At 44.8% G+C, this 24,208-nt stretch overlaps 1 protein-coding gene across 5 annotated transcripts in view; it reads left to right on the forward strand.

Annotated features, from left to right (window-relative positions):
* The window catches only part of KIAA1549, a 104,213-nt gene that overhangs the window by 59,435 nt on the left and 20,570 nt on the right, over positions 1-24,208 (forward strand). For 3 of the 5 annotated variants that reach the window (XM_081928154.1, XM_081928150.1, XM_081928151.1), the window contains exons 5-11: positions 241-371; positions 811-994; positions 2,651-2,710; positions 3,611-3,756; positions 10,090-10,267; positions 13,990-14,171; positions 22,360-22,404. In XM_081928154.1, the coding sequence (XP_081784280.1) occupies positions 241-371; positions 811-994; positions 2,651-2,710; positions 3,611-3,756; positions 10,090-10,267; positions 13,990-14,171; positions 22,360-22,404 (926 nt within the window). The remainder of the gene's footprint in view (positions 1-240; positions 372-810; positions 995-2,650; positions 2,711-3,610; positions 3,757-10,089; positions 10,268-13,989; positions 14,172-22,359; positions 22,405-24,208) is intronic. The other 2 variants (XM_081928152.1, XM_081928153.1) reach the window with 1 other exon arrangement.

Raw genomic sequence — 24,208 nt, forward strand, 5'->3', positions numbered from 1 at the left:
ACAAACATAGCGCCAAAGTATTCCATCATTCAGGTACTGTATAGCATAATAAATAATAAAGAAAATATATGGTATTGATGGGAATCAGGCAGGTTCATTGAACTTGGCATGAGTTGTTTTGTGGGTAGGAACAGGATTTGTGTCTGTGACTGTTTGGGATTGGGGGGGGCATTGGAGTATCCTGTAATTCTCGAGCTAACCTTACATCTAGTAACACAAATATTTGTTTTCTACTCCTAGTGCTTCAGTTTGTGCCTCAAAGTGTTGACGTTAGGTTCTGTAACTTCAGCCAGCACATTGAAAAAGGGCTGACAATTGCATTTGGGGAGGTGAGAAAACATCACCAGGGTATTTCCAACTTCAGTGTTCAGGTAAGATGACGACAGTGATGTTGGTTCTTATTATTGCAGTTATTCCCAGCAGATGAATGGTTGTTCTAAGGCCATTCATGACAGAACTGAGACTTGAGTTGGTGCCTTTCTGATTTCACACATCAGGTCTTTAGCCATTGCACTAAACTAGCATACAGAATATTTAGACAAAGTAGATACTTTATAAATTTGCCTATACAGTAAGAAAAGAAAATTCTGAATACCGCTTTTGGAACAATCACTATGCTAGAATCCAGAAGTATATCAAGCAGCTATAGGTATGATGTGTCAGAGTAACCCTGTCTCAGCCAGACAGAAAATTCCATTAACTTTTGTTTAACTTACGTCCTTTGTGACTATTGTATTTTTAGAATGGTGAATCAAAGAAAGAGGAGCAGGGCTAATGTTTTTTTGCTTTGCTCTTACCCGGTCTTTTCAGATACTGAATATAACCCTGGGTAAATCTAGAGCAGTGTTTCGGCAGGGCCCTGTGCAAATTGTGTTTGCCATCCAAGAGAAAAACAGATTCTTGAACGGGTCCGAAGTCAGTGAGCTGCTAAGGAACCTCTCTGTGGTGGAGTTCAGTTTCTACATGGGCTTCCCTGTGCAACAGATTGCAGAACGTGAGTATTCACGTAAAACAGCAAAATCTTGTTTTCCTGTTGACCCTTATTGCTTATTTCTTTAACATGTTTATTATGATTATGATTAGTATTATGATTATGATTAGTATTATTATCATCATCATCCCATCTTTTTAATGTCTTCAACATTAAAATGTTTTTTTCTTTAAAAAATTACAGTCCCTTCCTCTCCAGCGTCATGGTTCCCATAAGGACCATGTCCAATAAGGAGGCATTATCTTCCAATCAGTCCCTTCCCCTTAGCTTACAGGATTAAACTGATGAAAATTCTGATTGCAAAATTCTGATATGGCAGAATTGCGCAAGATCTGTAATAGTTAAACTGGGGCTGCTTAGTGCTCTGAGTGTGTGTGTGCGTGTGCTGATCTTTCTAGTAAATTAAGCATCAGAAATATTGGGGGAGAAAAGAGGTGACAAGGGGCTTCCTGCTGGAGGAGTCTCTTGAGGAGGATTGGGGAAAAAACAGCAATAAGAGGCTCCTTTCCTTTGCTGTATTACCAACAAGATTTTGAGGTGTTTTAAGCTGAAGCTGAAGGTCACTTGAAGGAGGCTTGGAGAGAGGAATTGTCTTAATTTGCAGAAAGCCTGGCACACATGTACACCCCCACTCCGACCTCCACTCAGCGCACTAAGCAATGCACATGACTTGTGCAAATCTGCTCATGTGAGAAGTAAATGGAAGCAGGAAGGGCACTCCTTGAAAAGTCACCACACATGTCACATCTACTAAAAAACAACAACGCACTAAGGAGCTTCCAGTGCCAGTTGTGAGTGCAGATGTATAAAAGGTTATTTTTTTCTTACCGGATTTTCTCTCAGTAAGGGGAAATCAGGGTTGAACTAATTAAAAGTGTGAGCTGGTATTTTGTTTGACTTCGAACTTTGTGTGGATGTTAAGCAAAAAATAGTCTGGAAATGAGTAGCCCTGAGCCCACAGTAAACTGCCGCTTGGAAGTGCTCGGGGATTCGGCCTTCTGGGTGCTATTAAACTCTTTTAAAAAACAGCAAGAGAAAAAGCAGCCGTGGGGCTTCCACAATCGGGTCTAGTTTGCCTGTAAATTCACTGAGACTCCACAGTCTTAAAGTGTGCTGGGGCCCTGCTCTGGGGAATAGAACAGTGAGGTTTCATTTCGGAAGGAAAGGAATAAAGAATAAATTATTCCACTGTAGAAATTTACGGTTAGAAGCAGAAGCAGTTCTCGTTTTATGCAAAGAAAAACATAAGATTTGTTGTTGTTGCTGCTGCTTTTCTATTGCCTTGAGATACCTTATTCCCGAAGGTGGTGCTCTAGGGTTGCCACTGTGTATATTCAAGCAGGAGGCTTCACTACTTTGCAAATAAAATAACAAGCTTTCTAATTTTGTGCTTTAGCTTCCTTCCCCTCCTCCCATTATGCAAGCATATAATAGCTCTGTGGGAATTTAATTAATTTAGTTTAATGGTCAGAATGTAGAGCTGGCAGTGATTATTATCTTGGCCAATTGACTTTCCCCAGGACCTTGGCCAATTTATTTGACTGTCTCAGTATGAATTATAAAATAGCCCCTTGATTCCAGTCTGTTAGATTTCTGGGTCTTTTTAATACATGTTTCTTCACCCATTCCCCTTGTTTCCCCCCCCCTCTTCCCCTCCAGCTGTTTATTACCCTCAGTTGAACACAACTCACTTGATGAAATCTTCCTGGGTAAGAACAGGTAAGTACGACTGTAAGACTAAATAGCTTCAACTGATAACCTCTGTTTGGCATCTGTCTGTCTTGGGAGACAACGGAGGCACATGCCATCTGGGGGTGAAGTCAAACTGTTGGAAGGTCTTAGCCAGATAAGATAAAGAACCCATCATTAAAGTTCCTTTAAATTTTAAAAATGGTGGCTGCGGTTTTGCATGGCAAGGAGCAGATTAACCCCCAACCTCACAAAGCGCCCTCAAAAGGGGCCCCCCAAAGGCCCCATGGGGAACTTAACCGGGGTGAGCAGAGTCAGTGCAGGTGGTTCCTGTGGCCCTGGGGGTGACCAGGAAGGGCATCTGAGAACCAGCAAAGAACTGCAGCCATTGATGTGGAGAACTCCAGTCTAAGGCAGAAAGGGTTGGGCTTCTTAGAGACACTGACAGAGCAGAGATCTGCTGTGGGGTGGGGGTGGGGTCTTCTCCCTCTACTAGTCTTCTGAGGAGACCCTAGTTTCCTAGATACAAGAATAGGAATTGCCATTCTTCTCTTTGTATATTTAGTTTGCCTGTAACTGTTTCTTTGGTTGCTGTGTCAGAGGCCAGGTTATTTTCGAAGGAACACAAAGACAGAGGGTAGATGCCAAGGACTAGGTTCTTCTTTTGGTGTAAGAAAAAAAGATCAAGTGTGACTAAAAAAGAAGAACTTTGGATAACCAGATTCCAGACTTATATGTAAATGATACACATCACAGAACATCAGTTAGCAATGACGTATCATCTAAGGCTTCCCAACACCCCAAGGATATCAGATCCTTGCTTCACCACGGTGCTCCGTTAACTAGAAATTGCCTATGATGTGAAACTTGATGTTCACTGCCATTATTCCTGTATATTTATTTTCTCCCTGAACGTTTGTTTCAATGTAGTTGTCCTTGGTGTCGTCAACCAGAAAATTCAAGAGGACGTTTTCCAGGCTGAGATGGAGCGGAAGTTAGCCCAGTTGTTAAGTGAGGCCTTGGGCAGAGGGCGGATATGGAAAAGGGCAACTTTTGCTGGGAACAACGTTGTGCAGGTATTAAAGTTAATTGAAATGGAAACCTAACATGGGGGAGAAAGCATAAATCATACAGGAGTTGTTGATCTGAACACCACAACCCTCGGAATTACATTTTATTGGCGCTTCTATCTTTTAATTTGTTGAGGCTTAATGCGGAGTTTCGTTCCTCACTTTGGCTTGCATAAGCAGAATTTTAATTAATTGTACTGAGTGGGGGTTTTGCTTACTCCCTTTCTTTCACTCTTGCTTCAAATAGATGACATTTTTGCCACTTTTCATCTCCTTCCTCTCCTGTGCTCCATCAGTCTCCAACTCCTCCTCATTCTCCAAACATAGAAAATATCAGGGGTTGTTTTCTTCCTAACACATGGCAAGCTGAAGCTAGAAAACATTGCCCTGTTAATGTTTCCTTGAATGGTGAAACAGATGGTCACGAATCGGTATGTAACTTAACAGAATACTTCAGAGAGATGCCAGATTCTTCAGAAGTTTAAACTTTCCCCTCCTCCTCCCTTTTTGCTATATTCTGTGTAATTTGGCTGCAAGTTATTTCACCTCATATATTACCGTATTTTTCGCACCATAGGACGCACTTTTTCCCTCCTAAAAAGCAAGGGAAAATGTGTGTGCGTCCTATGGAGCGAATGCAGGCTTTCGCTGAAGCCTGGAGAGCGAGAGGGGTCGGTGCGCACCGACCCCTCTCGCTCTCCAGGCTTCAGGAAGCTATCCGCTAGGAGTGGGAGACCCAGCTCTCCCACCGCTAGCGGAGCGCTGCATTAATCCCGAAGCTTGGGGCGTGCGGAGCTCAGCGCGCCCCAAGCTTCTGGGTGCCGGCAAGGTCTCCGCTAGCCCTGGGAGAGCCCCGCGACGTCGCCCGGCTCTCCCAGGGCTAGCGGACCACTGCGCTAATCCAGAAGCTTGGGGCGTGCGGAGCTCAGCGCGCCCCAAGCTTCTGGGTGCCGGCAAGCTCTCCGCTAGCCCTGGGAGAGCCCCGCGACGTCGCCCGGCTCTCCCAGGGCTAGCGGACCACTGCGCTAATCCCGAAGCTTGGGGCGTGCGGAGCTCAGCGCGCCCCAAGCTTCTGGGTGCCGGCAAGGTCTCCGCTAGCCCTGGGAGAGCCCCGCGACGGCTAGCGGAGACCTTGCTGGTGCCCAGAAGCTTGGGGCGCGCTGAGCTCCGCACGCCCCAAGCTTCGGGATTAGCGCTTCGCTAGCCGTGTCTAGGCTGCGGATAGCAGCCTGCTTCCCGGAGCGTCGGGCGCCCTGAAAGCAGAGCTCCCGGCGCTTCGGGAACACACCCGCAGCGTGGGGACCCTTGCAGGAGCTCCCCGCAAGGCTCCCCACGCTGCGGATAGCAGCCTGCCGCCCGGCGGGTGGGGCGCCCTGAAGCAGAGCGCCCCTCGCGCCAGGCATACATCCGCAGCTTGGGGAGCCCTGCAGCAGTTCCCCGCAAGGCTCCCCAAGCTGCGGATAGCAGCCTGCTTCCCGGAGCGTCGGGCGCCCTGAAAGCAGAGCGCCCGGCACTTCAGGAACACATCCGCTGCGTGGAGAGCCTTGCAGGAGTTCCCCGCAAGGCTCCCCACGCTGCGGATAGCAGCCTGCCGCCCAGCACGAGGGGCGCCCTGAAGCAGAGCGCCCCTCGCGCCGGGCAGACATCTGCAGCGTGCAGAGCCCTGCAGCAGTTCCTCACAGGGCTCCCCACGCTGCGGATAGCAGCCTGCTTCCCGGAGCGTCGGGCGCCCTGAAAGCAGAGCGCCTGGCGCTTCGGGAACACATCCGCTGCGTGGAGAGCCTTGCAGGAGTTCCCCGCAAGGCTCCCCAAGCTGCGGATAGCAGCCTGCCGCCCGGCGGGTGGGGCGCCCTGAAGCAGAGCGCCCCTCACGCCAGGCATACATCCGCAGCGTGGGGAGCCCTGCAGCAGTTCCCCGCAAGGCTCCCCAAGCTGCGGATAGCAGCCTGCCGCCCGGCGGGTGGGGCGCCCTGAAGCAGAGCGCCCCGCGCGCTAGGCAGACATCAGCCAGCCCCACAAGCTCGGGGGACAGCAGGGAGGCGCAGCGCCACTATCCCGCTGTTCCTCGACCTGGTTCGGTTTCCCTGACCTGCTTTTGGGGGGGAAATAAAGGGAAATTTTTTTCCCTTTATTTCCCTCCCAAAAAACTAGGCGCGTCCTATGGTCCAGTGCGTCCAATCGTGCGAAAAATACGGTAGTGGGGAATGTAAGAAGGCATCGCTTTCTGTTCTGCCCTCTGTTTGTCACATGGAGCCCTGTTTCTGTTCTGTTGCATTTCATCTTCTGCCAATAGCTACATTATCTCAATTGCCTGCTGCGGTGAAATCAAGTAACTTGCATAGCTAGTTACAGAAATTGTGTGAATGATGTTGTCATTGTGTTACTCCCTTCCAGTCATTTCAAAGGAAACACAAAGCAGATAGTGGGCCAGCGGAAACCTAATCAATTTCATATTGTTTGCGGATGGAAAGCTGCAATAACTGCAAATGCTGCTTATATTCATTGGATTGATTTCCATTCCTGACATTGGGCAGATAAGCAAACATTGGCAGTTTCTGCTCCCCTTTCCATTTTGGTTGACATTCTCCAGCATCCTTAGATATAAGTAGGACTAGCAAATTGGTGACCTTTTATTCAATGGATGATGAAACAGAGGCACAGAGTTATTCTGCTCAGGGCTGGAAAAAGTTCATAGGTCTCAGCTTCAGGTTATTAGGACCTCTGTTAAAATCAAATAAATAAGATTATCCCACCCAACCTCCACTAACTTGCTAGGCGTGCTGCCTACACTCTGGGCCTGTTACCTTCAGCCACATTTTCTAGCTGGTATGCGCAACTCCCCGTTTGCACGGGGGTTACATTCCAGGTCACGCGTGTGTCAGTGGTTGCACATAATCCCATTCCTCCCCCTGTTCCTCCTCCTCCCCCTTCTGGGGTTGAAAGTGGCGCACATGTGGGAGAGGCCATACATCAATAGGACGTGTGCAAAATGGTCGCCGTCTGTATTTTAATTATTTTTGCTCCAGGATATTTAATTTTTTCCTTACACAGCAGTGGCATCGGTGTGCACAGTGCCTTACAGTGTTAAATCGACATCAGTAGACCTTTTCCTAAGGAATTTACAATCCAAAACAGACAGTGGGTAGTGGAGGGAGAGAGATGGGAGAGGTAGGGATAAGTTTGTGTACAGGTGCAGTTAACTCTCTTAAAGCTTTTGTCACATGCTCCTCTACACAGGAGCAATATCTTAATACAAACCACATTTCAAACAGGGGAAAGTTGTTTGGAGGAAGAGCAGCAGAGATAGGCAATTAAAATTTCTATCTGCGAATGCATGTCCATTAGGATGACCAGTAGTGGACTCTTTATAGACTGCAGCTTTGTGCCCCAAATCATTCTTCATATGCCTAACCCGTTTTTATAAGAGGCTGGAATTCTTGAATTATTGCTTTTGAAAGGTGTTTCCACGCTGATGAGACTGGTGAGTTTTAAATCTATTCTGACTTTTAACCATTATTAATTTCTTGGTGTCTTTATTGGTTTGCTGTTCACAGTTTTGTTTTGAGATTTGGTGATATGTTCCCTGAAGTGCTGAAGTTATATTAGAATTTTGTGTGAGTCACCCTGAGCATTTTATGGAAAAGTGGCAAGAAATAAATGGCTTCTGTTCTAATCCCAGTTTTGAGATTTATCATTCTGCTGCTGTGTTATGTCCTATATGTTAATTGAGTAATGTGTTCTGGTTTGGATGTGATGCTAAACCATAGTTTAGTGTTACAGAACACGAGGTAAGCGGACCATAAAACTGCTAGCTCATTTGCAAAGCTAAGCAGGATCTGGAATGGTTTCGAATTGGAGGGGGGACTGTATGTTGAGATTCCTGCATTACAGGGGTTTGGACTAGATGACCCTCGGGGTCCCTCCCAACTCTATAATTCTGTGATTCTAAGCCTGTTCATGCCTTGTGCTTGAGTGCTCACACACACTGCCTCCAGAACAACTGTGAGGAAGAAACTGGAAGCATCTGTTTCTAGGTTGAAACAAACCACAGTTTGTCATTGCACTTAAACCAGGGACTGCTTGTACTTTAAATTAAATTAAACATCATTTTATCTTGGCTTGTTTCAATAAAACATAGTTTAAACTTACCAGTTTGGCTCTGTTCAGATATAACAACAATTAGTTTAGCCTGTTTTGGTCATGTAGTGGGGTATAGATATGAAAATTAATAAATTGGAGGGTGAATCTGTTCTATACCCTATGCTAGCAACCTGGAGGGAATGTACTACTACTAGTAAAATGACAAGAGAATCTTTTATATCTATATACCTGTCTGAAGCACTCAAATATATTTTTCATGGCAATATTCATAGACCTAAATGTGCAGTGATGATAACCAGAAACGACAGAGCTGTCACAAACTATATATAATAGTACCCTAGCTATCTTCACTTAAATGTACAAATGTACTTTCCTTCATCCTCAATTACATTTTAGGGTTTGAGCTTCAGTTGGTATGGGGAAGAGAGTTTGGCACGGTGGAGAGGAAATCAGATAATAAATAGCTACCCCAAATGTATTTCCGAAGAAGCATAATTTCTAGAATTTAGAATCCTATTGCTTTTTATGGTTAGAGCCTGTTACACAAAGTTTGTGGAGCTGATATTTACAGCAAAGCCCAGAAGCACTGCTATAACTAAAGGTTTGTCAGTGATCCCATTGTAAATTTGACATTTCGAGAAGAAATGTTACCAGTGCTGTAAATAACATTGCTAACTGAAAATAATTTCATAGACAACATGCATTCTTCTTGTGTTTAGATCTTGATAGCAGAATAGCTAGCTTTGTTGAAAAGGCATATCAAAAATAATTTTCTACTGAAATTAACATAGAACTGACCTTGTGCTATGTAATGCCACACAAGTTCATACAGCTTTGAACCATTGATAACACTTTGCTCAGTTTCCTCCCTCCCTCCCGCCCCCCCTCTAATTCATGAGATTACATCATGTGTCCAGTGAAATGGTCTCTGGCCCATGCAAGTTTATGGCACAATAAATTTGTCATTCTATAAGCCTTTGGAATCTTCAATGCTTTTGCAGTAATTGTTATATCTCATTCATAACCTGTCCACTAAAACTTATACCATAATGCATTTGTTAATATTATATCCAGTTGTGATTTTTACTTAGTGGGGAGGGTTTTCCCAGCACAAAAGTACAAATAGTGGCACCCAAATTTTGCCGCTTAAAACCCACCCATTTAAATGCCCAGTATCTTAATGTCTTTTTTAGACTTAATTTTACAAAAGCAGAATGAATGGAAAGTCTTATCTGCAATTTTATATGGGCATCTCTTAAGAAATATATTGAAAGTTGATGTCGTTGCACACACAGGCTGTGGATTAATCATGACCGTAACTCTGCATCAAAGTTGTGTCTTATAACGCAGCCAGGTATAGAGCTGTAAAATGAGTAAATCTTGATACATAATTTAAGTTATATATGCCATTTTATGATAAATACAGGGCATTTTCAAGGCCCGTTGGCATCAGAGGCAAATGTTGTGATCCAAAGAAACTGGTAGGCAGCTTCCAGAAAAGGCAAACAAAGATTGAAATGGCCAGAGGCAGACAATATGGTCTGGCTGGCAAGATGAACTATAACACTCAAGGCAATTTACAGTTTAGAATTTGTCTTTGCAATTGGAAATACAATTGCAGACACGATCCGTTCCGGGGTGCCATTCGCACCCCGAAAATTCCACAACTAGAGCGGCGCTTCTGTGCAAACGCAGAGCGTGATAGAGCACTTCTGTGCATGTGCGAAGCGCACAGAACACTTCTGCACACACACATGCGGCAAAACTCGGAAGTATACACTTCGGGGTTTGACACGTTCACAAGCCAAAAAGATGCAACATGAATCTAACGCAACATGAGGTATGACTGTACCAAAATACAAAAGCAGTGAGTTGGGGAGGATAAGCAGATCAGGTACCGATACTTTCTTACTCTTATATCAGTACTCTGTGTAGTAATGTCAGTCATGTGATGTTTGGAAGAAGAAGAGTTTGGATTTGATATCCTGCTTTATCACTACCCGAAGGAGTCTCAAAGCGGCTAACATTCTCCTTTCCCTTCCTCCCCCACAACGAACACTCTGTGAGTGGGGCTGAGAGACTTCAGAGAAATGTGACTAGCCCAAGGTCACCCAGCAGCTGCATGTGGAGGAGCGGGGAAGCGAACTGGGTCCCCAGATTATGAGTATACCGCTCTTAACCACTACACCACACTGGCTCTCTGTGCATGTTGATGTGTGTGTTGATGTGCCATTTCAGATTGTGAACGTGTCACGCATAGAGGAAGCCGACAGCCCAGTTATGCTGGTGTATTTTGTGGAGGACCAAGATGGAGAAAGGCTTGGTGCTGTGAAGACATCTGACCTGATTAACAGAGTCGATATTCAGAGGGCTGCCATCATTCTAGGATACCGCGTTCAAGGCCCAGTGGCCCAGCGTGAGTCTTCCTAAGAAACACAGTGATAAGTGATACGTTCAGCATTTTTCAAAGAAGCTGGGGTCGACACATGCAACCATTTGTCACCCCTTGTCACCATGCCAGGGGTGGGGGGGAGCCTGAGACTCTCCGTGGTCCGTTCTTGCCCCACTAAACTAAGTGTGGTATCTGAACGGTTGTCTTCATTCGCCTGTTATGCTACTTTATTTGGGTTTGCTTATGGAGACTGGAAAGGATGCGGGTGGCGCTGTGGTCTAAACCACTGAGCCTCTTGGGCTTGCTGATCAGAAGGTCGGCAGTTCGAATCAACGTGATGGAGTGAGCTCCCATTGCTCCATCCTAGCTCCTGCCAACCTAGCAGTTCAAAAGCACGCCAGAATGTGCAAGTAGATAAATAGGTACCACTCCGGCGTTTCTGTGCTCTGCTCTGGTTTTGGTGTCCTGTTGCGCCAGAAGCGGGTTAAGTCATGCTGGCCACATGACCCGGAAAAACTGTCTGTGGACAAACGCCGGCTCCCTCGGCCTGTAAAGCGAGATGAGCACCACAACCCCAGAGTCATCTGAGACTGGATTTAACTGTCAGTGGTCCTTTACCTTTTATGGAGGCTGGAATTAAGGTAACATAAAGCAGAGTATCTCATTGGTTGTATGTAAAATCTGCCATCACAACAAAAAAGAGGCTTTTTTGGGGGCACAGGAATAAGATATGAATGCCCCTTGAAGAAATTATAACAGACGTGACTTCAGGCAAAATTAGTTGGGGAAACATATATTACAACTTATTTCCCTTGATTTTCAAACATTATTCATAGGGCTGAAGCTTTTCTACATATCAGTCAATCTAGCTTACGTATATCAGCTGTGCGTCATGATTAATTAGTGATTCCAGTTAATATCAGAAAGAGGAGAGGAGAGCGTATACAACAGTGTGAAGCTGAGCTGTCCTCACATTAAAAATAGCTTTAAACAGCAGGGATATGTAAACTACATTGGAGGATTCAGTACCCCTAAGGCTCACAAGGCTTAATTATGTGTGGGTTTGGTTATGTAACCATCTACACAGAAAATGCATTTCCCTTTTTTGGTTTGCTTATTTTTTTTTTTCCTTATGTGTCCTCCTTTTCTTTCAAGAAAGTTCCATTGGGAACTGTGCCTTTTCCTGCAGGGCAAGCAGCATTGGGAGAAGGTTTATTTTTTATTTTATTTACTGATTGCAGTTGTATTCTGCCCTTCCTCCAGGGACCTCCATGGTCGAATACGTGGTTTTCCCTCTCTCGTCTTATCACAGCAACCCTGTAGATTAAGCTAAGAAATAGTGAGAGGCCCGTTATCATTAGTGAGCTTTAGCTGAAGTTGAAGCCCTGCGAGGGAAGCCCCACATAAGAGCACATCGCAGCAATCCATTCTTCAAGTAACCCAACGAACAAACTACTGTGGCAAGGCTTTCCCGGTCCAAAAATGGCCATAGCTTTCAAAGCAGCCACAGTTGGTAAAAAGCACTTCTAGCCATTGAGTTACAGGCCTTATTCCCAGATATAGGAACCACAGCCTTAGAATTCAGCCTCAGATTATTGGCTCCCATCACTCCTTCCAGAGGAGCTGGGATATTAGAGAGGCAGTATTATATTTGTTTCTCTGACAAGTAATGCCTGCACAAATTATAAGGATTTGTGGATATTTACAAGTGGCTTTATTTCCCTTCACAGGCAGTAGAATATTCTTTTTTTGTTTGAATGAAAACAGATTATAGTTTAAATATGTCTAAATACAACAATTTTATTATATAAAACTGTGAAGGATTTGTCTTGCTCCGCATCCTACATTTGTAAGAGTAGCTATAGGGAAGACGACTAAGCCTTTAAGCTTGTTATTAAGCTGTTTATTAATATATTTTGATACCTTATTCAGAGTTCTAGAAGAGGTAGCGGTTGCATTGACTTACAGAAGAAGCTTAATTTAATTTTATTGTATTTTTGTAATCATATTATTTGCTATTCAAATAAATATCCCTTTCAGTAAATTCTTAAAGATGATAAGAGCTTAAAAAATCAAGAAAGCATGTCAACATGCAGCCCAGAAGACAGTTTTTCTAGACTAGCTGCATTGAAATCCTCCAGCAGCGGCCACTGATGCCTGTGAAAATTCTCAACGCCCTAAAGGCATGGACCTCTCCAGTCATATACACACACCACATTGAACAACATCTGTCCATTTGGCCATCCAATCACATTGCTAAAACTCTTCTCTCTCCTCTGCTGCTGGTGTTTCCCTTCCCTCCTTGTCTTTTTCAATGTAGCACTCAGCCATCTCTGTCCCGTTAATAGCTGTGTGCCTGTTGTTTTCTTTTGCCCCATTACTGTGAGTAGAGAAGCGACATTTGTCAGATGTCTTGCAACAGTTCAGAGGTTCAGGATTCAGTGCTAGGAATGGCGGGCCTAGAAACCTATCACTGTAGCCTTTTCTCAAGTAATATTCACACATTGGCTGGTGTCACACTGGATAGCTTCAATCTCTGTGCATCAGCTCTCCCTGTTTCTCGATCTCCATGTGATTTGCTCAAGGTGAACGTGAGCTCCATACATGTAAATGCATAAGATCTGTAATCAAGATCATACCTGATTTTCAATTCAATTGCTTCTAAGACTACTGAGTGAGTGATACAGAGTGTACATCTGTCCCAGATCCAGAGCCAGTAGGTGGGGAGCAGAATCTAAGCTTTCTATCATTTTTTAAAATGTCTAGCTCCTTTAAAATGAAAGTTACGAAGCAAAATGTGCAAGCACACATTTGTGAGATATGAGCTTGCCTTTCAGTGATTTTAGCTAGTAAGTAAAGTGAGTGTTATGGTTGATGACTGCTAGAGAGAAATTTAGACATGAATGGGGAGACAGAAAAATAGCTTCAAAATAAGCCAGGAAGCCCCCTCTGCATTATCAAGAGAAGGAACTTCCTGGGTCATTTTGAAGTTGTCTAGGGGTTAGTCTTGTTGCATGTGTTTCTCTCTCTCAATTCAAGAAATGAAAGAGGTCTGCTTGGTTCATTCTGAAGCTTTTTGCTTTTTTCATTTTACATGGCAAAAATGTGATATGTTTCCCAGATGAAATAAGTGAGAAAGCCAGTATTTTAATGTAGCTGTCACATGGCAATAGCATGCCCACCCAAAAGCAAAACACAGCAGCAAAGACATGCTCTGTCTCACTCAAGTATAAAGGGTAAAGGGACCCCTGACCATTAGGTCCAGTCGTGGCCGACCCTGGGGTTGCGGCGATCATCTTGCTTTATTGGCCGAGGGAGCCGGCGTACAGCTTCCGGGTCATGTGGCCGACCCTGGGGTTGCGGCGCTCATCTTGCTTTATTGGCCGAGGGAGCCAGCGTACAGCTTCCGGGTCATGTGGCCAGCATGACTAAGCCGCTTCTGGCGAACCAGAGCAGCGCGCAGAAACGCCGTTTACCTTCCCTCCTATTTATCTACTTGCACTTTGAGGTGCTTTCGAACTGCTAGGTTGGCAGGTATAATTGCATGCAAAAAAAATGTCATTTTCTTGAGTATGTAAAGTCTTTTCTCTCCCCACCAAACATTTAGTGACCACATGAGGATTATGTGGGAAGAACATCCATGTCTCCATTACTTTTTTAAAAAATCAACATACATTAGAAGTTATGAGATCTTATGATCACACACCACTAGGGTATTCTAACACTTTCCCCCCTTACTTTTGCAGCTGTAGACAGAGTCAAAGAGTCACCTCCAGAGTCGCAGAACAACCTCTGGATTATTGTTGGTGTTGCAGTCCCAGTAGCTGTGGTGTTGCTGATCATCATCATTTTATACTGGAAGCTCTGCCGCTCTGACAAGCTGGAATTTCAGCCGGACACCATGAGCAACATTCAGCAAAGACAGAAGGTAATGGCGCCTGAAATATACTCGAGAGTGGATTCCATGCTCTTTATTCAGCTCATAGTGGTGAGGAGGAATGAAAGTCCCCTCAAAGTATCTGCTTTATATACATTATTTACACAATGGGCTGCATGTGATTGGCTAATTCCGGAATTCTCCTGTAGGCCAATCAGGTTGTGGATTCACTTCCATCTGGAGCTGGATTGGGTGGCTCCTGCAGACCAATCATACTGCTGCATTGTTCTAGGACCAATCAGACTGCTGCATTCTGAATCCTATTGTTCTGGGACAATTAGACTGCTGCATTCTGAAGCCCACCACCAGCCCCAAAGAGCAGGTCAGGGAGCAGCGGAAAGGCGCAGCAGAGACGCTGCTGCCATAGCCATGCGTCACCTCTCCAGCTGGGAGAGGGTCGCGGGGCCATGGCGTCTTCGCTCCATAGGACGCACACACATTTCCCCTTCATTTTTGAAGGGGAAAAAGTGCGTCCTATAGAGCGAAAAATACAGTAATAAATAAGATAAGTAGCGGCTTTATAGACGACATATCTCTTGCCGGCCTCCATGTCTGAGAGGGAAAAACTGGATTAGAGTGATACCTTTTTATTGAGCATGTGTTTGTTAGTGTGGGAGTTACTGAGACCAGAAGCCACTTCTGAGGAAATATTTCTGACAGAGCTGTTTAGATTGTTGGGCGAATTGGAAAAAATATGTGTACAAAACATACACGAGCTCTGGGCCACAATTAGGTGAATGTGATTGGAACGTACAGCAGTGCGGCAGAAGCTACAGCTATTTAGGCTGTGTTAGGCAAACATTCTGGGCACTTCCCCACCCTGGTTGCGGAGAATAGATCCAAGCACTGACCACAGTACTCATGATTGTCAGGTCTTTGTGTGAGTGGCAGTCATAACATCGCAGTCTTCTTGTGCCCAGAGACTGGTAGGCTGCAGGAGTCCTGCGCTATGTGCCGTACTCTCTGCTGGCCTTAATTAATCATGTGAAAGATGAGAGAGGTAGAAAGTGTTTACTGTTGTGAAGTCACCAGAACAAATGAACGACAGCCCGCACTTCTCTCTTCGTTGTTGAGTCTGAATGGTGGAATCGAGGTCAGTCACAGTTATAACCTTAGACGAACTTCTGAACCAGTGACTTCTGTGTTCTCTGCTTTCCTTTGTCTGTGTTGATAATTCAAGGCAGAATTCCGCCTGGGAGAGGCAGGCGTACGGTTTGAGTTCTAAATGCCATCACATATTGAAACCACTTGCAGTGCTTTGGATAAGGGCTTTTAAAAATAAATAAAAAGAAGTAGCTCCTTTAAATGCAAACTACAGAATTCACCTAGGAAGCTTTGAGTTGAATACATGTGTTACATGCATTAAGACCATAGTGCTAGTCCTGTAAACAAGTGGAAAGGGGACATCCTGATCAATTTGAAAGTGTTTGTGATACCTGCAAATTATAGCATAAATGAAATTGCACAAATAGATAAATTTCCGTCTTCATATATACCGTATTTTTTGCCCTATAGGACTCACCGGCCCATAGGACGCACCTAGGTTTTTTTAGGGGGGAATAAAGAAAAAAAAAAATATCCCTCCCCAGGGGCTCCCTAGGCTGCGGATATCTGCCCAAAGCGCGGGGCGCTCTGCTTCAGTGCGCCCCGCACTCCGGGCAGCAGGCTGCTATCCGCAGCCTAGGGAGCCCTGCGGGAACTCTCGCGGTCTCCCCAGGCTTGCTGATAGCTTGCTGAAGCCTGGAGAGCGAGAGGGGTCGGTGCGTACCAACCCCTCTCGCTCTCCAAGCTTCAGCGAAAGCCTGCATTCGCCCCATAGGACGTACCCAGATTTCCCCTTCATTTTTGGAGGGGGGAAAGTGCGTCCTATAGGGCGAAAAATAAGGTACCTGTCTGGAGCAGGGACTTGCACATCTTTTCCAGGAGAAGATGTGTGTGTTAGAATCATAGAACTGCAATGCAGGAACCTCAGCTCAGGCATCCATGACAGATAGCCATCCAATTTCTGCTTTAAACCTCCAAGGAAGGGAGTCCACAATCTCCTGAGGGAGATTCCACTGTTGAATAGCTCTTACTGTCAGAAAGTTCTTCCTGATTTTAGTCAGAATCTCCTTTCTTGTAACTTGAAGCCATTGGTTCGAGTCCTACCCTCCTAAGCAGGAGAAGACAAGCTGGCTCCATCTTCCTTGTGAGGTATTTTGAAGATGGCTATCATATCTCCTCTCAGTCTCCTCTTTTCCAGGCTAAACATGTCCAGCTCCTTCAACCGTTCCTCATAAGGCTTAGATTTAGGAAGGAGATCCCACTCTTCCTGTATTATCATCAGTGTCCAAAGCCACTTCCAGCCAGATCCCCAAAGTACTCTGTCAACTCAGGCTTCAAGAAAATTGGTTCCTCCTGGAACAATATACTATTTTAGGCTTAGGTTCACCAACTGCTAACGGATTTTCATGCTTCAGAGATCTTTCGCATTTACAAATGGACCAGAAATAGTTGAATCAGCTTTGTTCATTTTTCACTCTTTTATTCTTTCTTGCTTTGGAAATCTATATACTTTTTTCTCCTTTCCTTCAGTGCATCTGTAAAATTCTTCGTTTGGATATTAGCATAAACTTGTGGCTTTTTCTATAAGTGTAGACTCTGTGATCTGTAGAATGTGAGTATTAAACATGAAGTACCTTGAAGAGCCACAATATTCTCTCATAAATTCAAAAGGACCATAAAGGTCTAATTATTATCCAACTATCCCTTAACATTCATATTGAGTAAAACACGATAATTCATGTCATAGCCTTTTTCTTGCATAGTGCAAAAGGAGCCAGTGTTTTCAACAGCTACCTTCATGTAGCCTATAAAGAATCTATGTGTAGGTAGGTGGAACAGTATAATAAAACTAGCTGTGAGTTTCTGATATGGGTGCTTTGAAAAGTGGGTAAATCTCAGCCCTTACTGCTCCAGTAGATTCTGAGACACAGCAGCCTTTTTAGCTCTAAGAGCTACGTAAAATATTAAAGATCCACTCTGTAAGTCACCATGCATTTTAAGAACTTCACCTTGATGTGATCTGTTTTGTCATGTTGGATAAGGATTTCATTTCCTTGAGAAATAAAATTAAATCAGCGGTGACATTTATAAATCACTTCAGTTTTTGCCTCTCCTATTTTCAGCCTGGAAATATGTCATTTCCTTAACTAGATGAATATTCTTAAATGGCAACGGTGCGTGCACACACAAAAGTTTTCAGATGAAATGATTTTTTCTGAGTTGATGAAGCTTCATCCCAAATCAGTCACATATGAGAATTGCCACATATGTTCTGCTCATATGCAGACATGAGTCTGTATCAGGGCTGAGCAACCCACCCCCTTGCTTTCATCCAACACAGAGAGACAGTCATGCTTGTAATTAAGAATGAGATCTTTACTCAGGCAAGCAACTGCCCAGACTTGGCAGGAGATGCAGTGTTCAGGAGTGGCGAGTTGGGAGTCCGAGAGCAAGGCAAGAAGTTCAGAAATGGACAGAAGCAATGGAGATGTCTCAACAAGTTTCCCTGTCTCCCCTACCAAGCTTTAAAAGATTAGGTGTAGCGTGGTCACTCACAGTACTTGCCTTGCAGGAAAAACGAGATTGCAAGGGTGTGATCCATTGCAGCAGGTGGGTCTGTGAAGGTGGCATCTGGTTCTAGGCTGCTCTGGCTCTAGTTCAGTTGCTGTTCACTCACCCCTGATGGCTGATCAGACTCTCCCCAGCCTCCACTGAGGCTCTGTGCTGTGGAAGAAGGTTGGCATCCCTGCTCCCACTTCCCCCAAGGTTGAAGTTGGGGTGGAAAGTGGAGATCCCCTCCTTCCAACCCAGGTTCTCACAATTCAGTCAGTCCTTCCCCCTCTGTTTCTTCTTCCTCAACGAAGGTCGACACTGGTGGTGCTACAGCCCTCACGGCACCCACAGCCCCAGGCCTGTCCTTCAGGGTCCTTGTTGGAATCCTTCCTTCCCTTCCTAAGCCATTTTCCAACTCTCATGATTGAATGAATGCATTTGAACTGTAGGGTTTACTTACAAGCGAAAATGCATAGGATTGTGGCACAAATGAGATTTTTGTATCTTGACCAAAGACTCAACATTGTGCTTCGTGGTAAAATATATTCCTTTGCAGATGCCGCTAGGAATGCAAAGATGTAGATATTTTGTTATTTATTCGTCCTTTATCATTCTCTCTGTTGCCTTGACGAATAGCAGCATGCATCTATTATCACACTTTGAAGATCAGGCTGGGATATAAAGTCTGCGGCTGAGTTTCTGCTGACCCTAAACTGAAGTCATTTCCGCACAAGTGCTTTGCTTATTGGCTTTTAATTTCCTACAGATTTTTTAAAAGACAACTGGATTCAAAGCATTTCTTCAAGCTCCGTTTTGTGGGTGGGTGTGTTTCCTATTTCCCACCACCACCAGTTTTTCAGAACTGTGTACACTAGCATTTTTGCCAGGTCATAATTCACCAAGACGTTTTTACAGGGTCTCCAGAGCTGCTCACAGATTAGCTGCCAAAGCTGAAATATTATTATTCCTGGGATCAGATATGGGTCCTTACTCATTAAGCAGTGTGCTTTGGCAGCTTCCATATCAGTTTGTACATATCCTAAGCAGAACAAAAGGGCATTTTGCACGTGGGAGCGCGTATATAAATAATACTTGCATAGATAGCACATGTTCATTTACCTATATCTACAGGAAAATAAGTAAATTATCTTACACAGTTATTGCCTACGTATTGTACCAATACTTGAGTACAGGATTAATATATAAATCCTGCTTTTCCTTTACACAAAGGTGTTGTTACTCAAAGCAGTGAACAAAAATAAGAATTTATTTATTATGATTATTATTTATTAGATTTATAAACCGCCCTTCATCAAAAGATCTCAGGGCGTCTCGCAAGATAAAAACACAAATAAATAGTTAAAACAAAAAGAACAAAACAATAGCACAAACATATTTAAAAGGTTGTAGAATATTAATTATCCAAAGGCCTGGTTGAAGGAACAAAAAGAACGGCGGTAGTCTTAACTGCTAAAACAGAGGTTATTGCCTGAGCTAAACTGGTCAAGCTGTTCCAGGAATGATCACAGCTGTTTTATCAGCCAAAGCTGGTTAAAGATGCTCCCAAACCGTGAGGCCATCTGGAAGTCCAATGACAAACCTGAATGCAGGAGAACCTCCAGACTATGTACCTGCTCCATGGTAGGCAATTGACCCAGCTTATCCGATACAAGAACCACAAACCCACAGAGCCTCTTGCCTTGCCAGGATTCAAGCTCAGTTTATTTTCCCTTTCCCCTCTTCCAGCCCACCATGGCACCCAGGCACCAGTCCAGTGTTTGCACAGCCGCTCCTGCGAGAAGCGAAACCAATTAATAGAGAAGATCGAAGCTCAGTAGCCTGATCCAGTCTGAAGGGAAACCAGAAGTAGGCTGTAAGCTTTCAAAGCAGCAGATGAGTTTGAAAACAGTGATGGCATTCAGAAGTTCTCAGGGTGCTGTGGTCAGAGCCATATGTACCAATGGCACCCCTAGTTCTCCAGTTAAAATGCAACTTAAAATGCAGCCTCATTTTAAAAGTAGCCAATAAATCAAGTTCATAAGGGGAGGGAAACATAAGGTTCAGACTGAGTCCAAGCCAAAGGCCAGGTGGAACAGCTCTGTCTTGCAGGCCCTGCAGAAAGGTGTCAAGTCCCGCAGGGCCCTAGTCTCTTGTGACGGAGCGTTCCACCAAGTCGGGGCCAGTACTGAAAAGGCCCTGGCCCTAGTTGAGACCAATCTAACCACCTTGCGACCTGGGACCTCTGAAGTGTTATTTGTGGACCTTAAGGTCCTCCGCGGGGCATACCAGGAGAGGCGATCCCGTATGTACGTGGGTCCTAGGCTGCATAGGGCTTTAAAGGTCAAAACCAGAACCTTAAACGTGTGTGCTATTTGCACACAGACTCACAGAATGGCAGAGTTGGAAGGGGACCACGAGGGTCATGTAGTCCAACTCCTTGCAATGCAGGAATCTTTTGCCCAACGTGGGGCTCAAACCCACGATCCTTAGATTAAGAGTCTCATGTGCTACCAACTGAGCTTGTTCCCTGCTTGTTCGCTTCCCGTAGGCATCTGCGTGGCCACTGACCCTGCAGGCCATTCGTATGGGAGGAAGAAACAGATTGGAATCTGTGGGTTCCAAACAGAGGAACTTCACAGTGCAATGTTTTGCCACAGCCCTCACTTCTGTTATTTATCACATGTTTATCTTGCCCTCAAAAATGGGTTAGGGTAGTGTATACGGGTTCCTGCCTCTTTACCCTCACGCCAAGCCTGTGAAATAGGATAGCATGATTCTCTCAAAGTCTCTTGGTGTTTAAATGGCAATTCAAATCCAGGTCTCCCTGTCTTAGTTGAACACATTAACAGTCACAAAAAGCACAGGTTTTTGGTTTTTTAATAAAAGCAATGAAGGGATTGGGTATAACAGATAAGATAATTTTTATCATCAAAATTGCAAGTTTCCTAGAATCAAGTCAGGAAATTGTGGGTGTAAATTTGGAAAAGCACACTTTGAATGTGACATTAAGTTAGTGTGAAAAGAGGAAGTGGAGGTAATGGGACATTTTCATAGCAAATTGTGACCCACTGACAAGCATGACAGATGTATCAGCACGGTGGGGTGGATCTTAGGATATGCAGAAGTACTTTTTTAAAAAAACAAAAAAGAGCAACCTCCCACAAGGAAAACAAACCCAGTGAAGAAGAAGAAGAAGAAGAAGAAGAAGAAGAAGAAGAAGAAGAAGAAGAAGAAGAAGAAGAAGAAGAAGAAGAAGAAGAAGAATTATTTATTGTTTATACCCCACCCATCTGGCTGGGTTTCCCCAGCCACTCTGGGCGGCTTCCAACAAAGTATTAAAATACAGTAATCCATCAAACATTAAAAGCTTCCCTAAATAGGGCTGCCTTCAGATTTAGAAGACATCTGACATTTTAACATTTTAGAAAAGTCTGGTAGTTATTGTTCTCTTTGACATCTGGTGGGGGGGTTCCACAGGGCAGGTGCCACTACCGAGAAGGCCCTCTGCCTGGTTCCCTGTAGCTTTGCTTCTCACAATGAGGGAACCTCCAGAAGGTCCTCGGCGCTGGACCTCAGTGTCCGGGTAGAATGATAGGGGTGAAGATGCTCCTTCAGGTATACTGGACCGAGGCTGTTTAGGGCTTTAAAGGTCAGCACCAACACTTTGAATTGTGCTCAGAAACGTACTGGGAGCCAATGTAGGTCTTTCAAGACAGTGTTATGTGGTCTCTGCAGCCGCTCCCAGTCACCAGTCTAACTGCCGCATTCTGGATTAGTTGTAGTGTCCAGGTCACCTTCAAAGGTAGCCCTACGTAGAGCGCATTGCAGTAGTCCAAGTGGTAGATAACCAGAGCATGCACCACTCTGGCGAGGCAGTCCATGGGCAGATAGGGTCTCAGCCTGCATACCTGATGGAGCTGGTAAACAGCTGCCCTGGACACAAAATTGACCTGCACTTCCATGGACAGCTGCGAGTTCAAAATGACTCCCAGGCTGCGCACCTGGTTCTTCAGGGGCACAGTTACCCCATTCAGGACCAGGGAGTCCTCCACAGCTGCCTGCCTCCTGTCCCCCTAAAACAGTACTTCTGTCTTGTCAGGATCAACCTCAATCTGCTAGCCGCCATCCATCAGGACTGTGCATGCTTAGTGCTCTCATGGTGTTGGCTGGAAAAGAAGAATGGGAAATTGGGATGGGGAAGAGTATACTGACTTTTGTAAGTCCCTAAGGCAGGAGTGAGAAATCTGTGGCTCTCAAGGTGCAGCTCCCATCATTCCCAGCCACTGGCTATACTGGCTGGGGCTGATGGGAGTTAGAAATCTTAACAACATCTTGCAGGCCACAGGTTCTCCACCATTTCCCTAAGAGCTTGTAATATCCTACAGGAAAATATGTCTGGCTGGCTGGGATCCTGAAGAGGAACACTCCTGTTAAGGGATGGAGATTTTTGTTGCAGGGTCCCACTTGTGTCTGTACTATTGACCTGAAAGCCTGATTGCATTAGCTGTCTGCATAATATGCAAGGAAGTAGACAGAAAGCATATTTGCCTTTAATGCTTATTATCCCCATCTGCTGGTTGAGATTGAGAGTGCAGCTTTCTCCAACCTGTTATGCAATACAGACAAGGTAGGAGGAACACCATACCGTTCAGCAGTAAGCAACTCGTTTTGTTTAATGTTGTGTGGCTGAAAAAAATAAAGATTCCATGCTATTTTTCACAAACATAACTAATAGAACACGTGAATGACATTTCTGTGTATTTGATTTATGTGTACATGTTTGCATTTCTGGAAATCTCAGGTTTGCATTAAGAACGACACCCCCCCCCCCCGCTTAATTTAATAAATGAGAATGAACTGTTTTTGCACTCTTGCACTCATAAGGCACAGTTTGTTAATCATGAACATGCTTCCCATATCGTGTGCGGCTTCCCTCACCCGTCTGGGTGCTGCATGTGGCACAGCAACATCATAGTCTGGTTTGCTGTGACGGGTCAACCCGGATCGTGGTTTGTTTATGTGAAGTTCCTGGGGTCCCCTACAATGGTCACAAAGGTCAGTCCCGGAGCTACTCTGCTGTGCCCAGACTTCTCTTAAAATACCTGGTAACACCATGTAAGTGACTTTATAGAGAGCTGTAGGGCTCACTCTTTATATTCTTACTCAAATACACAAGACATTGTGGTGAAATAGGCTTACCTAACATCTACCTTGACCAGAATGCAATGTTATACAGTCATACCTCGGGTTGAAGTAGCCTCGGGATGAGTATTTTCCGGTTGCGCTCCGCGGCAACCCGGCAGTAACAGAGTAACATGACGTCACACGCATGTGTGGAAGCGGCGAATCGCGACACGCAGACGCAGGTTGCGTTCACTTCAGGATGCGAACGGGGCTCCGGAACGGATCCTATTTGCATCCAGAGGTACCACTGTAATGTAAACATATATATTACTAAGGAATGTAGTATATACAGAGTTTAAAGCTTTCTAAATAGATTTCCATTGCCTCTCACTTTGTCTCTCACAACCACTCCTCACCCCAACTGCCATTTTTTAAAAACTGGTAGTTTCTACCTGCCACTCACTTTAACTCTGCCCTTCTTTCCAGTCTATAGGATGCGGGTGATGCTGTGGTCTAAACCACTGAGTCTTTTGGGCTTGCTGATCAGAAGGTCGGCAGTTTGAATCTGCACGACAGGGTGGGCTCCCATTGCTCTGTCCCAGCTCCTGCCAACCTAGCGGTCCGAAAGCAGACCAGTGCAAGTAGATAAATAGGTACTGCTGTGGTGGGAAGACAAACGATGTTTCTGTGTGCTCTGGTTTCCATCATGGTGTTCCATTGCGCCAGAAGCGGTTTAGTCATGCTGGCCACATGACCCGGAAAGTTGTCTGCGGACAAACGGCGGTTCCCTTGGCCTGAAAGCAAGATGAGCACCGCGCCCCATAGTTGCATAGTTTCTTTCCATTCTACTCCCCTGTGGTCAACCATTCTTGCACTAGCACTTGTTTCAAACAAACCACAATCCAGCTTCATACAAGGCAGCATGTTGTGCTGTAATGTCGCTTGTACCATGAACATGGAGGCTTGTTTGAGTTTAAGCTGTGGTTCAGAAAAAAGTGTATCTTAGTGTGACATGCAAACTTGTTCATTATGAGCAAATGGAAGGTGTGCCCAAAGCAGAAATGCCAAATTGCAGGAGGAGGCAGTGGTGCCCAATGGCCTCTCAAGCCTCTGGGCATCTCTGTAGCACCTCCTCATATCTTCCTCCTTTCCCCACAATTTGCCTTTTAGGGAACGTGTTCTCCAGCTATTTTTTGTGTGTGAGAGGTGCCTCTGGACATTGTAGACACACACTTTGTATTTCATTGTGGGGTTTGTCCCTTTTTTAGGGCTTTGCTTCTGGACATTGTTCAAAGAGGCGGTTCAGG

The sequence above is a fragment of the Podarcis melisellensis genome (assembly GCF_964234715.1).
Source record: "Podarcis melisellensis genome assembly, chromosome: 10".
Taxonomy (NCBI): Eukaryota; Metazoa; Chordata; class Lepidosauria; order Squamata; family Lacertidae; genus Podarcis; species Podarcis melisellensis.